This window comes from Crocodylus porosus, unplaced genomic scaffold (assembly GCF_001723895.1).
Source record: "Crocodylus porosus isolate Cpor-Errol unplaced genomic scaffold, CroPor_comp1, whole genome shotgun sequence".
NCBI lineage: Eukaryota > Metazoa > Chordata > Crocodylia > Crocodylidae > Crocodylus > Crocodylus porosus.
Window position 1 is genome coordinate 52,012,831 of NW_017728909.1, and position 16,104 is coordinate 52,028,934.

The 16,104-nt window shown below is 43.9% G+C and overlaps 1 protein-coding gene across 1 annotated transcript; it reads right to left on the bottom strand.

Annotated features, from left to right (window-relative positions):
- Positions 1 to 1,673: 1,673 nt before the first annotated feature.
- LOC109308055 (occludin-like) lies at positions 1,674 to 12,159 on the bottom strand. The gene is made up of 4 exons (XM_019532287.1): positions 12,083 to 12,159; positions 6,400 to 6,491; positions 5,132 to 5,786; positions 1,674 to 1,898 (listed from the first exon to the last, which is right to left on the bottom strand). Exons 2-4 carry the CDS (start codon positions 6,444 to 6,446, stop codon positions 1,731 to 1,733), a joined length of 870 nt encoding a protein of 289 aa, XP_019387832.1. The 5' UTR covers positions 6,447 to 6,491; positions 12,083 to 12,159; the 3' UTR covers positions 1,674 to 1,730.
- Positions 12,160 to 16,104: the final 3,945 nt, after the last annotated feature.

Consider the following 16,104-nt stretch of genomic DNA (forward strand, 5'->3'; position numbering starts at 1 on the left):
CTGGGTTGCCTGCGGGAGCTGGCAACTGAGCAGGCTCTGCTGGGGCTGCAAGAGGTGCGAACCTGTTGCTAAGCTCCGGCGAGGGAGGGGCCTTGGTGCGACGGGCCTTAGGGCCCTTGACCACCTTGGTCCATGCCCCTGTCTGGGCAGAGCGGGAGGTCCCAGAGTCCTCCTTAATCCTGGAAGGAGACGGTGCTCTACCCTGTGGCTCCCGGGGGAGAAGGGCCTGGCAGTAGGAGTCTATCTCCTGCTCGCAGTCCCTGATGGCATGCAGTCTCTAAGAGGCAACCATCCATTAACATGTTCATATGCGCAGTACATAATCATGCTCTTGCTGGAGTGACAGAAAACTCCAAGTGATATTTTGAAAGTAAAAATGGACATCAAGATTATCTAAAACATAAAAGCAAAATGTTCTGAAGACTAAATTAAGCCAGCACAGGAGTTAATGGAAATCTGACTATATACAAAGTGTAAAGCAGTAACAAGCCATTATAGACCAAGGAGAAGAAAAAGAAACTTTAGGCAGTTAAACCTAGGACTCAAAAAAATCTGACAATTATCTTCTCTTTTGCTTCCAATAAATCTGGCAGTATTCATCCCAAAATGACTTCCCAAGCAAAGGTTACAAAAAGTAAAAGAACTTTGGAAGCTAGTTGCAACCTTTAACTACAAAAAGGCTGTTATTATTATTTCCCTATACTGAAGATAGAGGAGGGGGGAGAGAGAGAGAGAGAGAAAGAAAATGGTTTTCAGGGTTTTAAGTTTCGGCAGAAAGAGAAAATGTAAGAAACTCTGAACAACTCAAAATATAAGTCTACATGGGTGCCGTGTACTATGACAACGCACCTAGGTGTCTTATTTCACCAGGCACACAGGGTTCTTTAGATAAATGTTGTATCTTTTATTAGACCAACTAAAATATTTGGAAAAAGTCTTCTTAGCATGCTTTCGGGCACAAACACCCTTCGTCAGGCTGAGGAAGCATCTGCAGATGATCTGTGGTCTTCCTGGATGGAGTGATCTGGTCATTTACAGTGTTGTTCTACTTTCCTGTTCTCTGTCACCGGGAAAGTGTCAAATAAGCCAGTACCACACACTAATCACAGACTGCTAAAAAAAGCACGCACCAAAATCCTGTATACGTGCAGCTACGAGTTATAAAGAGACACATATGAAGCAATCCAGTAAAATAAGTCAGTGTGGACACTCAGTTCTGTAAAAGTGCTCTCGGTAAAAAAAGTTAATCAGGGTTCGGTTTCACCACATAAAGAAGCACAATTAGAATTAATAAATGTCAGATTTCTCAGCAAGATATCTAGAGAGGCTAACTAAGAGATAGTACACAGGAGTACTGTTGTAGTTTTGTTGCACACAGTATTCCAAAAGCAGAGTGAATACAGACCAGATTTTTATTTTAAAATAAAATTTATGACCAATATTTTCACATTGTTCTTGTTGTTTGAAATAGCCCATTGTGAAATCTGACATCTAATTGAACAATTACTTATGTGCTTTCTGAACAATTACTTATTGCTTGTAATTGCAGAGACACCGTTAGTGGTGGACTTAGGTGAACTTGTTTAAAAATTTAATAGTATATTATTGTTTTAAATGAAGTTTTTGTATGATTACGCTGTATATAATGGTAGAACCAAAATTTGGGGCTTGAATCCTTCAGTTTGAGTAGGATTGATGGTTTATGCCTGTTTAGAACCAACAATTAATACTTAACTTACCCATTCTTCTATCTTAGGTGCCGGTTCACAAACCTGTCTTCTATACCACATGATGTTCCTTTTACCACAACAGCATATCCTATTTCGAGTTATTAGAGCCAAGATGATAATTGCGATAAGAGCCAAAATAATCAAGCACACCAACACAATGGAAATAATCTAAAAAAGGAAAAGAGAGAGCAGATATTTTTATATGACTTATAGCAACCAGCAACCTAATTTAAAGAAATGTCTTCACTTCTTCCCAGACATTCCAAATGTCTAAACCAACAAATCAGCTTTGCAGCCCATCTAGTGGGAGAGTACAGCCTTGTGGAAATTTACTGCCGCCATTTCACTCCAAAAAGAATGCCACTAGGATATTGCACCTGCACTGATTTTACCTGTGCCACAGTAAGACAGGGAGGGAACTTTCTGTAGTAATGCCAGCTATTAAAGTTTTTTAATGACATTGAAAAGGTGACATCCAGTGGAATGTTTTAAGTGAATTAGTAGGCATTATATTTTTTCTTCCTTGACCGTGCAAGAGACATATTAGGTTTTTTTCTGTAAAACCAAGAAGTTTGGGAAGTCCCCAGATTATTTATTAAGAGCTTTCATGCTTTGAGAGTCTGAAGGTTTTAGATTTTTTAAAAAGAAGCTTCCTTTATTCCAAATGTGAATTTATTGTGAAAAAAGGCATTTATAGAACAAAGTGATTTTAAACACTGCTGAGAAACCGCAAGCATCTGCAGAGCCCCAACAGTTGGAGAAACCGGCCGAAGGACGTCGTGACTCCGTCAAGGCAGGGTGTAAGGGCGAGGTAGAGGGGAGGTGGAGCCTTGCAGAAGATCATCATCCAGCTGTCCCATACTTGAGACAACCCCAGAAGTCAGACACCCCACCACTGGAATAAGATACGAAGTCGTGGCAGGTGAGATTGGGGGAGAGACTATTCGGGAGAGAGACATCCACTCGGCGGGACAGCAGGGACAGACAGGCGAACATCCCCAAGCATCCAGGCCAGATGGGCACACTCACAATGGAGGTACTAGATTGAATGTGTATTAACTAAAGAGCATGGGGTGCCTCTACACAAGCACAGAGGCCACTCCAATATGCTATAATTAGAGTGCATTGGAGCAGACTCAGTTCAAGTCTGCTGGAACGTGATAACTACTGTATTCCAGCAGCCTCCTGTGTCTCACATATCAGCCTCCTCGTGCTTCAAAACAGCAGTGGAGGCACTTGAAATAAAGTTTGCCAAACAAGCTTTAATTCAAGTGCCCCCCACCACCATTTTGAAGCATGAGGATGCAGATACACGGGACACTGTAGTGCCTTAATTAGAGTGTCTCTCTTCAATGAGAGAGAGATTTGAATGAAACATTCCTTTGCCAGCACAAATATGCCAATGAAAAACTAAAAGCACAATGAGAGGGTAAAATAAAAGGAAAAAGAGGTTTACTATTTACATCAGGAGACCACAGGTCTACTATATTTGCAAAAAAACTTCCTGACTCAAAATATGTAAGCCAGGCAAAAAAAAGTAAAGTGTGGGATACTAAACAATAATATGGTAAGTTCTGGCATTCTTAAAACAGCATGCAATGCATAAATACATAAGTTCTATTTATAGGTCATAGACACTTTGTAACCTTATCAGTCAAACAGGTTTTCAAGTATGGTACTTTAAATTTACAGAAACCTAACATAGTGGTTTCTGTTGCTAAAGAATTAGTATTTAAAGAAGTATTGATTTGAAACTTGAACCTCGCCTTTTTTTTTTCTTTTTTTTAAACACAAAGGAATTGCTATGATTTATCATGCTGATTTTTTTTCTTGCATGGGGACAGCTAATATGACTATGACATGGGATAAGTAGGTTACAAAATTTTTAACAAAAATCTCAAATTCCTATATAAATACATTAAAGGGAAAGGTTAGCTTCCAGTAGCATTACCAGGGGGTGGGAAAGTAGGGCACCAGCCTGAGATGCCAAATTAGAGGGGACACCAGAATGATGGTCCTTGGGAAACCCATACCATGGGCTGCTATTGGTGATGTGTAAATGCAGTCTGGGCAGCTGGAACCCATACCGCAGCAACAGCAGCTGAAGTGTGGTGAACCAGTGGTGCAATAGGTAAGACTCTGCCCCGCCATCCGTGCTCAGCACAAAACCACCCACCCCTTTCTACCAAAGCCACAGAAATAGCTAGCTAAATAACTATGCTTTTGATAGCTCCCTTTACTGTGACTGGAGTTTTTGGATGAGAAATGACAGGTTTAATACCTTTAAACAGTCAATAAAGGAGCTTATTAGATTACATATATGCCCTAGAAATTACTGTACTATGTGTATGAAGTCTGTGTGGCTGTTCATATTTGTCTAGAGGTTTTAGAAACACTGAAGTAAGGAACGTGGTATTTGAAGGAATGGCCTAAGGCAGTGACTCTCAGCCAGGCTGATGGGGCACCCTGAGATACTGCAAGATTTCTGAAGGACGTCATGAGATGTGAGGAGATAAATGCAGGCTTCCTCCCCGCCCCCTGCCCAGCCCCTCTGCAAGGAGGCAAGCACTACAATAAATAAATTAGTTTTCAAAATGGGGTGCTGCTCAATTCACAAAAAACTTACAGAGGGATGCTTTGAGTCAAACAAGGGTGCCTCAAGTTTAAAAAGGCTGAGAACCACTGGAATAATGAAAGCAAGTTTACTAGCTAGATCAGTGGTTAGCAGGCCAACAGGCCAGATGGGCAGTGCCCAGTCAGTCTGCAGGCTGGATCCAGCTGGTGGTCCCAATCCACCATCCAGGGTAGTCATAGTGGGACTCCATCCAGCCGGGTGGTGGGTGGAGGGATTCCTGGCCCCTGAGCGGGGAAAAGAGGCTTGAGGTAGCCCCAGCCTGGCCCTGTGGAAGAGGGAAGGGTGTGTGGTCTGGCCCTGACCCAGCTGTGGGCAGGGGAAGGCAGCATAGCCCAGCTCCAACCCACTGCTTCTGCCTTCAGTTTTGGGATATTTCAGTGGGGGGGCAGTGGCTGTATTAATTTCCACTGCTTCCCCACCACCATATTTCCTGATGCGTGGGGTGCTCCATGGGTATCATGACTGCACAGGCTGCATTTGACCCACAGGCCAGAGGTTGAGCACCCCTGAGCTAGATTAATAGAAAGATATCCTGTTCAAGGCAAAGCTATCCCAAACAAATGTTTACCTCACCTGAATTTAAGAACTTCCAGTAATAGATATTCCCCAACTTCTCTAGGTAATCCATTCCAAAACTTAACTACACTCATAGTTAGAAAGTTAGAGTATATCTAGATTCTGTACATGTCCAAAGTTTTGTTTAAAAAACAAATGCAAGTATGTTATTTAACTGGCTAAAGGTGGGGAAAAAAAAGAGATTACATACCTCTTCGATGTCCAAAATACAGTAGTGATACCAGTACAGGTAGACATAGATTCCTGAATTTGTAGATGAAAAATACTCAATACACAGAGCACAAATCTGAGTGTAGAACACTGATCCAGAAGCTGTGATATATGGGCTTACTGCTAATACATATACTATGCCAGCAATTAATAATAAGAAACCTAGAATGCAACTAATAATTATTAAACATACATAATATCTTCCTGTTTGGCACATAGGTGGATTAACAAGAGATAATATAAAAATTGCAACTGCAATAATAAAGCAAAAAGCTGCCACTGCAAGTATAAAAACTTTAGCAGCCCATTGATCCATGTAACCTCCTCTGATAGATGAGCTTCCATAACCATAGCTGCTTGCAAAACCACTTCCTAAATATCCGGGAAATCCTATACCAGATGTCATAGAAGAACTTCCATAAAAGTTGAGATCCCAAGACAATGTGCATGCAACAGCAACAAAAAGGCCTATGCACGTGATTATAATGAGAAATGACATAATCTTGATTATTCCTGGGGGCGAGGTACATTTGTAGAAATGTTGGAATTCATTTTCTGGACAGCAGGTATACTCTGGTTGATAGCACCGTTCCTCAACACATGTATTGTTATTTTGTGGACAACTAGAAAGTTTGCTGAAATTAAATGAAAACTGTAGTTAAAAATTTGTTTTTAGGCAGCAATGAGACATTAAACTTTCAGTGTATTACATAAAAACGTCATAGTCTTACTGCTTTTAGGGGCAGACTAATTTAAAGAGTAGCAAGGTGGAGCTAGTTAAAAATAAGACAGAAATATTCTAAATCTGAAGCATATACCTCCATACCTCCAACAAGGTGGGATTTATTCTCCCCTAATGCTTTTGCTATGGTGGGCTACAAAGAATACACTTGTCAGTAATACGGTCAAAGTAGATTATGGAAAACTTTGAATATGTTTAATGTAGATTGCAGTATTTAAAATGTCAATGCTTGATTAGTTTACCAACTAGAGAAACAGGTTAAATGCATCATGTAAAGCAGGCAACAAGTAAAATGGAACATCTTAAATATTTAAATCAGCGGCAAGACTGTAGATTTTAGTCTTGTGACTGTTTAATTAAATAAGGAAAGTCTTAACAGCAACAACTGATTTAGTCAACATAATTATTTTTAAGAGCTGTGCACAAGATCTATTGAAGTTATTGGTTCTGACCAGGTACAATACTTAACTATGGTAAATTAAATTGTTAAGCAAAATAGAACTTACAGTTCTGATCGATAAGGTGGAGGATTTCCAAAAGATCTGGACAACATAGTTAAAGTGTGGGTCTGCTAAATTCCAAGATGTACTTTTGGTATCTGAAAAAAAATTACAATCTTAGTAATAAGACATTATAAATAATATCATCTTAATGATACATGTTATAGTAGCTATACACTATTGTTAGATAGGATTGTTAAGCAGTAGCACAGAGATTTGTTAAATATCTAGTCGTAATGAAAAGGCAAGTGGCCAAATCACAGGTTTTTTCCCCAAGGTTTTCTTTCAAGAGATTTCAGGCCCCACTCAGTGGACCCAGACCCTGTGCTTTCCTGTTGGGGTGTGCTCCCCTAGCCTTTCCCTTCCATGGAGTAAAGCAGTGGAGGCTGAGGCTTTTTGGTGCCCCATCCTCACCCCATCCTCATCTTTCACTGGGGATGCACAGGTGTAGCATTTTCTGAGGACTGCCCCACCACACCATCCTCCCCAGCAGGGTGTTGTTTTAGTCATTCTGCAGAAATATGAACCTCCTCCATCCCCATAGTTCCTACCCTGACCGCCAGATGTTATAGTAGCAGCAGCTCTGTCCAGGCAATGTTACTGTGTCTGGCTCCCTGCAGCAACTGTTGTCTCTATTGCTCAGGGCCTACTCTTATTCACCAGCAGCCAGGCCCTCCTCCAATCAGGCGGCCTCCTGATGGCAATGTGACCCACCCGACCGGCTCTGCAGTCCCCTGCAGGCTGCTCTGCTGCCTGTTCAGGCCCTTAAAGTGGCAGGCACCAAAGGTACCCTGCTACACCCTCCTAATTTGGGACCAGCCTCCAAAATCCAGAACTGTTCCAGCTGATCTAGGACATGTGAGGTCATGCTACCTATAACACTCGCAACTGTTGCCAAATTGAAATTTAGAGCAGCCCAGTTCGGCATGTGGGCCAGCAATGTAATCCTGCCTCCAGTCAGATCCTCTTGATCAAATCCTGCCATCAGTCAGCCAATCAGTGATCAGCAGGGCAAAAACAGGGCCAAGAAGATTCTTCCTCTCACCTCACCCCATCATTCTTCTGGACTCAGCAAAAGCTCCTCTCCACCCTTACTCCTCTGCTCAGGACACAGGAATAGCTGGCTATGCCTGTGGTGGAGGTCAAGCAGCCAGGATACCTAGGGTGGTCCCTGACCCAGGGTGAGGAGCTAACCCCCAGGGGGTGCAGAGGTGGGTCAGCCCCTGGCCCCCTCATTAGTGGGCTCTCCCCATGTAGAAGACTTAACTCCCACCAGAGCTGTTCCTGGGTCCCTGGGGAATCTGTGCCACAGGGTTGCTGCAGCTGGTGTCTTCCTGCCATCCCCAAGTTGCAGCAGCAACTGCTAGAGTGCAAAGACAGTGTTCCTCCACTTCTCCTACAGTGGGGACAGTATCCTTCCTCTGCCTTCCCCCCACCATGCTCTGCCCAGGGTGCTGAAGGAGTCCTGTAAGCCTCTGCCTCACCACTTCCCCCTTCACTGCCCCACCCCGCTTTCAAAGTCTTAGATCTGCCCATGTTTGCTGGTAAATATTATTTGCTGGGCTTGTTGATAGATATATTTTATTGAAACTTTGCTGGGATTCCAGGATTTAAGATGTTTGTTTTTTCTCCCCATATGAGCAAGATCAGGTGGCATGATTGAATGCATGATATACATAATGAGGAAGCAACCCAGCCAAACCTGTCACTAGGCTGGAATTCATCCATGCCCCAGTCCACAATTTATGTGTACATGTTATTTCTATACATGAAAATTTATGATGGGGATAGTTTGTTTAAATTTTGTAATCTAGTAATCACTGTTCTTGAGAATGCCCCCCAAACATAAAAGTGGTGTAAAAACATGGAAGAAAAAGAAGGAAGAGTTGAAACTGTCTACAGAACTACCCAAAATAAGCAAATGTTTTCAATGTGTTGACATTAGTGACTGTGATTGCAACAGGAAGAGTAATAACTGTGAGCTTACAGGAGTACAAAATAATAATACACCACATACCAGTTCTTAGACAGAAAAACAGTGTAAACAGTTTGATCATAGCGTAGAAAGAAACACTGGTAGTGCTCTATTAAATGAGGATGAGTCTGGAAAAATAAACTATGAATTAGCAAATCCTGGAAAGTATTCTAGTGTTGAAAATATATCCCAAAGAGCAAGGATGTTTCCCATTAGAGATTCCAGTCAGTCAAATGAAAAGATATATTAAGTTCACAAGGTTCATATATAACCAAGGGACCATTTGCACAGGATAGAAAACAAAGTGGGCAGTGCTTTTCTAGAAGGTATTTCACCAAGAGCACAAAAGCTGGAGTAATCATAGTCTGCTCTGTTATTCACCTATGTTTGACAGTATGTACTGCAAGACATGTTGGCTCTCTGCTGACCATATGTCTTCCACATGCAATGCAGCAAGGGCCAGAGGTGTTAGAGACTGACATAATTTAACTGAAAGGGCAGATATTCACAGAACTTTACATTTGCCCTTAAATGCATGCCTAGTATTCCTGCAGTGGAGATTACATGGCACTAGTATTAACAAAGATCACAGAAAAGAAATCAAGAAAACAAAGAACATCTGGAGGCAAGTACTTGGGTGTCTCATCAATGTGACTTCAACAATAACACTATGTAACCTCACTTCCAGGGGACACAGAGAGGTTTTAGGTGATGTTAGCAATGGAAATTTTTCAGTCAATGAATTCTTGGGTAATATAATCCAGTGCTGAAACAGCTAATTAATAAACCAAAAAATTCTGTTCAGTATTTAAAGGATCACATTCAGAATGATATCACTAAATTACTGTCAAAATTTGTTAGAGAGAGAGAATTGAAGAAATCAGTAGACCATTTTTCTCTGTTATTAATACAAGCCAAGATATTGCAAAAATTGACCAGCTAAGTCAAGTTTTTTCTTATGCAACAGTAGAAGCCAATTATGTGAATATAGCAATTGGTGTGAAAATTAATGTGGCTTTTCCGGAATTTCATGAAATATCTGATCAAAGTGGTGCTGTTCTTGAACAGGAAATTGTGGACTACATCAAAGGAAAAGGGTTGGACACATCAAAATGTTGCAGTCAAGAATATAATGGGACTGCAAATACAAGCAGTGTTTATTCCAGAGTGCAGGCAAGAAAATCTATGAGAGAACGGAATGGAGAATACGTACATTGTGTTGCCTGTAGTTTGAACCTTACACTTAATGGCTGTGCTCAGGGAATACTGGAAATAAAATGTTTTTATGAGGTGACTGAAAGAGTCTACACTTTCTTTAGATGTAGCATAAAGCAACAGACCATGTTATCTGAATTAGCTTCTGTCTTAAATCTTGCCAGTAACATTACTGTGAAGAGACCATGTCCATTATGCTTGTCCTTAAGAAACAAAATGGTAATTGCTTTGTCATTTTGCTACGTGGATACAATGAAGGTGCTTTCCAGAATAATTCTCCTGAGCGAAAAGGTCAATGAACATAGCAAAGCTTCGAATTAAAAGGAAAAATCTTAGGAACTTTCAATTCTGTATTTCTGGTGTGTTCCAAACAACAATTCTGGAACTGTAAGTTCTGTCCCTAGGTGCCTACAATCTAACAGCATATGTTTAACAGAGCTGCAACATCACTTTGCAGTGTAATAGAGTCACTTATGTTGTTTCAAAATAATTTCAAGGAAGCCAAATTAAACACCATTAGGATGTCAGAAGAGTGGGGTTTGGAAGTTAAGTTTGAATTGAACTGAGGAAAGAAAATGAAAAAATGCTTTGATGAATTATGCAAGACTGAAAGATTGAATGATGCTAAGAGATATTTCAAAGTTAATGTGTCCAGTGATTGTCTGAATATCATTTTAGCCCAGTTGTCAAGTCATTTCCATAGTTTGGATGCAGTTGTTCCAAAGTTTAATGTAATTCTACTGAAGAAACTTGCAACAGCAACTGATGAAGAGCTGAACAAAGAAGCTTAAAAGCTAGTGAAACAATACAACAGGGACTTTTCTGTTGCCTTGCCTGGACAATTACTTGCATGTCTAACAGAAATGTTGAAGTTACTTACAGTGGAAGATTTGGCTAAAGTATTAATTGTTGATCACAGTGCTTTATCATCAAGGTTTTCTGAAGTATATATGGCAATTGAGATGTTTATAACACTCCCCAGAACAATATCAGGTGCTGAACGTTCTTTCTTGAACTCAGAATAATTAAGAATTAACTGCACAGCACAATGGGTCAAGAAAAGCTTTGTGGATTAGTAGTATTGTCTATTGGAAAGAAGAGGGCTAGGAAACATAGCTCAGACCAGATTATTGATGAATTTGCAGACAGAAATGCACAAAAGATAAAGTTGTAGTAATAGTATTGAGTGGAGTGGAGTATAACTATTATTTTACTAGGCAGGCAAGGTTTTTTGGGTAGATGTGATATCTTTTACTAAACCAACTTAGTAGTTGGAAAAAAGTTCTAGCAAGCTTTTGGGGGCAGTCACCCTTCTTCAGGCATAGGGTTTAGGGGAGACGCTGTTTCCCCTAGCGCCCCCTGGCATGACAAGGAACAATGGACACAAGTTATTAGAGAGTAGATTTAGATTAGACATCCACAAGAACTACTTCACAGTTAGGGCAGCTAGGAGCTGGAACCAAGGGAAGTGGTCCTGGCTTCTACCCTGGGGATCTTTAAGAAGAGGCTTGATGACTACCTGGCTGGACTCATTTGAGTCCAGTCTTTTTCTCCCGCCCAGGCAGGGGGTCGGGCTTGAAGATCTACATGGTCCCTTCCGACCCTACTTCCATGATTCTATGATTATCAAATGCATATTTTTCTCCAGTTAGAAATAGGCAAGACGATTTACCAATAGGCTAGGAGCCTAGGGCTGTATCATTCCGTGTGAGATGGAAGCAAAAACAAATATTACTTCACTGGGATGTGTTAAAAACCATCTCAGGGCTCTGAAATAGGAGCTTTGGGACCAGGAGCCATTAAGAGACAGCAGAATTTCACAAGAAAGGCTAACTGGGCTGGTGGGATGTCAAGCCCAGTAAAACGAAGAGGGGTTGGTAAACACTCCTGGAATGACAATTTTAGACGCGAGACGGTAGATGACAAATAGCCATTAAGTCAATTGGGTCCTTCAGCGCCGCCTGACTAGAAAACCTGCTGTCGCTGCCAAGCAGCTGGCTTTCATCTCGGGGTGGGGCAGGGATCAAAGGGGTGCGCGAGGGCTGGGGTGCACCCTCCTGCACCGGCACACCGGCAATGCCCATGGGAGGGAGGCAAAGGCAGTGAGTGGCACTCTCGAGCAGGGGCCGGGAAACTAGGACCACTGACAGCTCCGCCTCGTGCCTGGGGGCCGGGACAGGGCTTGCGGAGTTGCTGCCCTTTTTCAACGCTCCTCTGGCGAGGGAGCAGTGCCGGGGCTCTGAACCTCCCCTGGGGAGACGTCTAGGTCTGAAACCTCGGCCTCGGGGAGCGGGGCCCCTCACGGCCCCCGTGCTGGCGAAGGGAAGGAGCCGCCCGGGTGGCTGACGGTCCAGAGAGATGCCCGCAGCCTGCCCCGCTCCGGTTTGGCGCAGAGGCAGGGAAGAGCCCGAGCTCCCCCCGGGCAGACCCGCAGGACGCAGCCCCGCGCGCCCGCCCCCGGGGAAGGGGCTCGGGAGTCCCCGCGGGGGGAGCCCTTACCGTAATGCCCCGAATGCCCGCGCCCGTGACTTCCCTCCGCTGTCCCGCACCTCTCTGCGCCTGGGAGCCGCATCCTCCTCTCCATCCCCATCCCCTCCACGCCCAGCCGCGCCCTGCCTCCCGGCTGGGAAACAGGCGGGCCCCTGCTCTTGCCCTCTTTCCCCGCCCCTCTGCCCTTGCTCAGCCGCCCGGGGCATTCCCCGCCACTCAGCGGGAGGAAGCGGACAGGCTGTTCCTGCAGGTCCCCGGCTACAGGGACGGGCCCGTCTTTCCTGAGCTCCCGAGAAGTAAGAGGAGAGTCCCCCCCGGGCCTTCGGGGGCCGAGCCCCGGCGCGGAGCCTCTCTGCGGCGACAGCGCTGCAGGCCCCCAGCGGGGCGGGGCGGGGCAGCGAGCACGGGGCGCGCGGGCTGCTTGAGCACAACTCTTGTGAACTCTGCAGGGAGGTGACCCGAAAGGCTAGCCCAGCAGCTCTCCCAGCTCTACAGCTGGTCCCATAAAACCTATCACAACCCCCGCCCCCGAGCAAAACCTCCCCCCAAAAACAACAACAACAAAACCACAACAAAAACAAACCTTGCCTCTCATACACCCCCTGGACCATCCCGGCTACATAACACTCCGTGGGCGCATTCAGGACTTGGAAAAGGGGGTGCAGATGGTCAGGTGCATTACATATAAAACAGCATATCATCCCATATAAAGCATCACCTATCAAACAACAGATTTTTCGCCAGTGAAAAAGAAACTAGCAGCTTTGCTGACAAGCTAGGAGCCCAGGGCTGTATTATTCAGTTTAGGATAGAGGCAAAAACAAACAGAACTTCACTGGAGTGAGGCAAAAGCAATCTGCAGGGCGGTGAACTGGAAGCTGCATGACTAGCAGCAGCTACCAAACAGCAGAATTGCAGAACAAAGGACAGCTTGATTGGTGGAACATCAAGCCCAGTAAAAAGGAGAGAAGGTGGTTTACAGCTGTGGAATGAGTTTAGAAGAGATCAGGTAGATTGCTATGAGCCGGGAAGTCAATCGACTCCCTCAGCACTGCCTGACTTGTAATGCTTCTGCCACTGCCGGCAGTTGGTCTTAAACTTTGGGTGGAGCAGGGATCAAAGGTGTAAGTGCCCCAATACACCTGCACTGGATCTGCCCCTGCAACACCCTACCCTACAATGAAGACAAGCTCCTCGGTGCTCACAAACTCCGGACACAGGTTTGGCCAGGCCAGACAGTTTATCAGAAGAAGTACTACGGAAGCCTTTCCATCATCCTCGTGTGTACACCAGAAGCGGAAGCTATATAAAAACTAACTTAAAATACTATTTATGCTCATTATGATATTCAGCCATCATGCCTTCAATACAAAAATGGTATATAGCTCTGGATATATATTGGAAACATACTGTTTTCAAGACAGGGACTTGAATGAATGTTAAATATTGGAGGTGAGTCAGTATTTTTTTTCCCATTGACTTAGTATTGAAACAATATCCCATCACAAAGCCTTGTGCTGTAAAGCTGTGTACCACTGGTGAGGCTGTTTTTCCAAAAGTGGCTTCCTGCCCTTGCTGCTTATTCATAAACCTAAGGCTTCTCTGCAAAAGAACAACTGATCTGGATCAAGGCAAATCTGAGGAATTGCATTCTATCCATTTATGTTTTTATATCACACCTACAGGACTGTCTAACCTCCCCTTACAGTTTCACATAGGTATAGTATCAGTTCTAGAGAGCTTTCATACCTTATACCTTTAAGATATGTTGTGTAAGTGTAACCAGACTGGGATATTAACAACATGCATCCTTATTCTATCAACACATTTTAGTTTCTTCAATAAAATAGTTATCTAAATAGAGAAATTGTTCCACTCTGATATTTCTAATATATCAATGCTAAATGTTCTAGTCGTGTGATCTACTTGTCCCATTTAAATATAGAATTACAATTTAATCTCATTTCTGTCCACAGCCCTGATGACTTTGCTGGTACCTGATAAATTAATTACAAGGAAATGCCCTGCTGAGATTTCTGCTGCTACAATTATGCAAATAATATGATGAATGATGTTGGTTCATCTTGGAATGTATAGAACAACTGGATTGCACAGAAGCAAAGTATGTCACACCAATAAAGATGTAAAAGTTAATGGCAATAATTATATGCATTGACAAACCATGAAAACCCTTTATTGTTCCAAGAAGTGATCACAAATGACATGTGTTGACATGTCTTGGCAGGTTCCAAATAGAAGCATTGGGTGTGCTATACCTGTTCTGAAACAGAAGTTTAGGGTTCATGATTATCAGTTTAGGTCCTTTTTCTTCATAATCTTTTATTTGAGGAGAGGTTATTGCTAGTGAAGATTTGTAAGAACACCACGCAGAAGCTAGTATCTGTTTTTATACTTCAAGATGACACCAAGTACACTTTACTACTTTTGATTTGTGAATATTCCGTCATCCCAGACTAATTATTGTGCACACTATGGTGACAAAGGAAAAAAAATCAAGTTTTTTCTGTAAAGGAAATTTAATATATTTAATAATGAGAACTCTATATCTCACTAGGGTAAACTGTATCTTTATAGCTCCATCCAGCTTGTGTCTCTACCCATGTCAAAAGTAGAATACAGTTCCATCTCAAGGTCCATTGAAGTCAATGGGAAACTCCTTTTCAGCAACCTTTAACTAAGGCCTCTGTGGCAGGCCACTGTTGGTACCTGCCACTTTAAGACTGGAGCCAAGCAGCCAGCAGGTGCTTGATTGCAGTGGCCATTTTAGATCTCTGGCTGCCCATATAAACAGGGCAGTTTGCTACTAACAGGCCAGGTAATAACATTGGCTACAAGGCTACTTGGAATATCCTGGAGCTAAGGGCAGGAACTGTAGGGGATGATTTGGAGGCTTCTGGTCCTGGACATGACCTAAAACTGCACCCTGCCAGGAATGCGTGGCCTGGTGGGGCGCTCAGTGGTGCTGGAGACCCCAGGAACTGCCAGGCCAGTTATCAGGCTGGTGAAAGGTGAGCAGGGGTGCCTTAACCCTAGCCTTCACCTTTGGTAGTGGTAGTGGGGCCAGGCACAGCTGTGGCTGCCTGAGCCATGTGGGATGTAGGACCCTGAGGAAAGGTAGTTGGGGCCAGGCATGACTATGGCCGCCTGAGCCCAACCAGGGAGGGAAGCCCTGTAGCCCTAGTGAAGGGGGTGGTGTGGAGCCCCAGTGGAGGGGAGTAGGCCTAGGTACGTCTCTGGATGCCTGAGGCTGTAGTTTGGGCCAGAGGCTGATTAAGGGGGACTCTATCTGAGAGAGAGGGGCAAGTCTTGACCCTGGTACAATCCTCCACTGCTGGGAGGCTGAGTGTGGGTCAGAAAGAAGAGCTATAGGTGAGCACAATGACCTGTAGCTCCAGGGGGAGAGTAAGAGTCCTCATGAGACCCTGGAGCACTAGTTGTGGTATAGGATAAGAATGCACCGGTGAGGGGTGGCCCTAGAAAGGGGGCAGAGGAGGGACCCCAGTGCAGGGAGAAGAACCAGAGGGCTGGGAGCCCAGTATGTCTCTGTGTATAGAGTTTCCCCAGAAGGGGCCAGGGCAACCTTAAACCTGGTTGGGTAATTGGCTGACTACTACCCCAGTGAGGGTTGCAGGAGAGACCCAAAATATGGTATATCTGCCCCTCAAGGTATGAGCTAGCTAAAGCCTATGGCCGAAGGGGCTGCTCCAAGACGGCGCAAGGCAGTATAAGTTGTTGACGCATGAAAGAGATCCTGTGAGAGGTCCTAGTGAGAGGAGGGTGGTATGAATGTGAGTGTCTGAGGCCTGACAATGAGGCCTAAGCCTGGTCTTTCATAGATTTCATAGATTTCATAGACATTAGGGCTGGAAGGGACCTCGGGAGATGATCAAGTCCAGCCCCCCGCCCAAAGGGCAGGAAGTCAGCTGGGGTCATAGGATCCCAGCAAGATAAGCATCCAATTTACTCTTGAAGGTGTTAATATATACTGAATCATTTTGAATCTGTGTCCC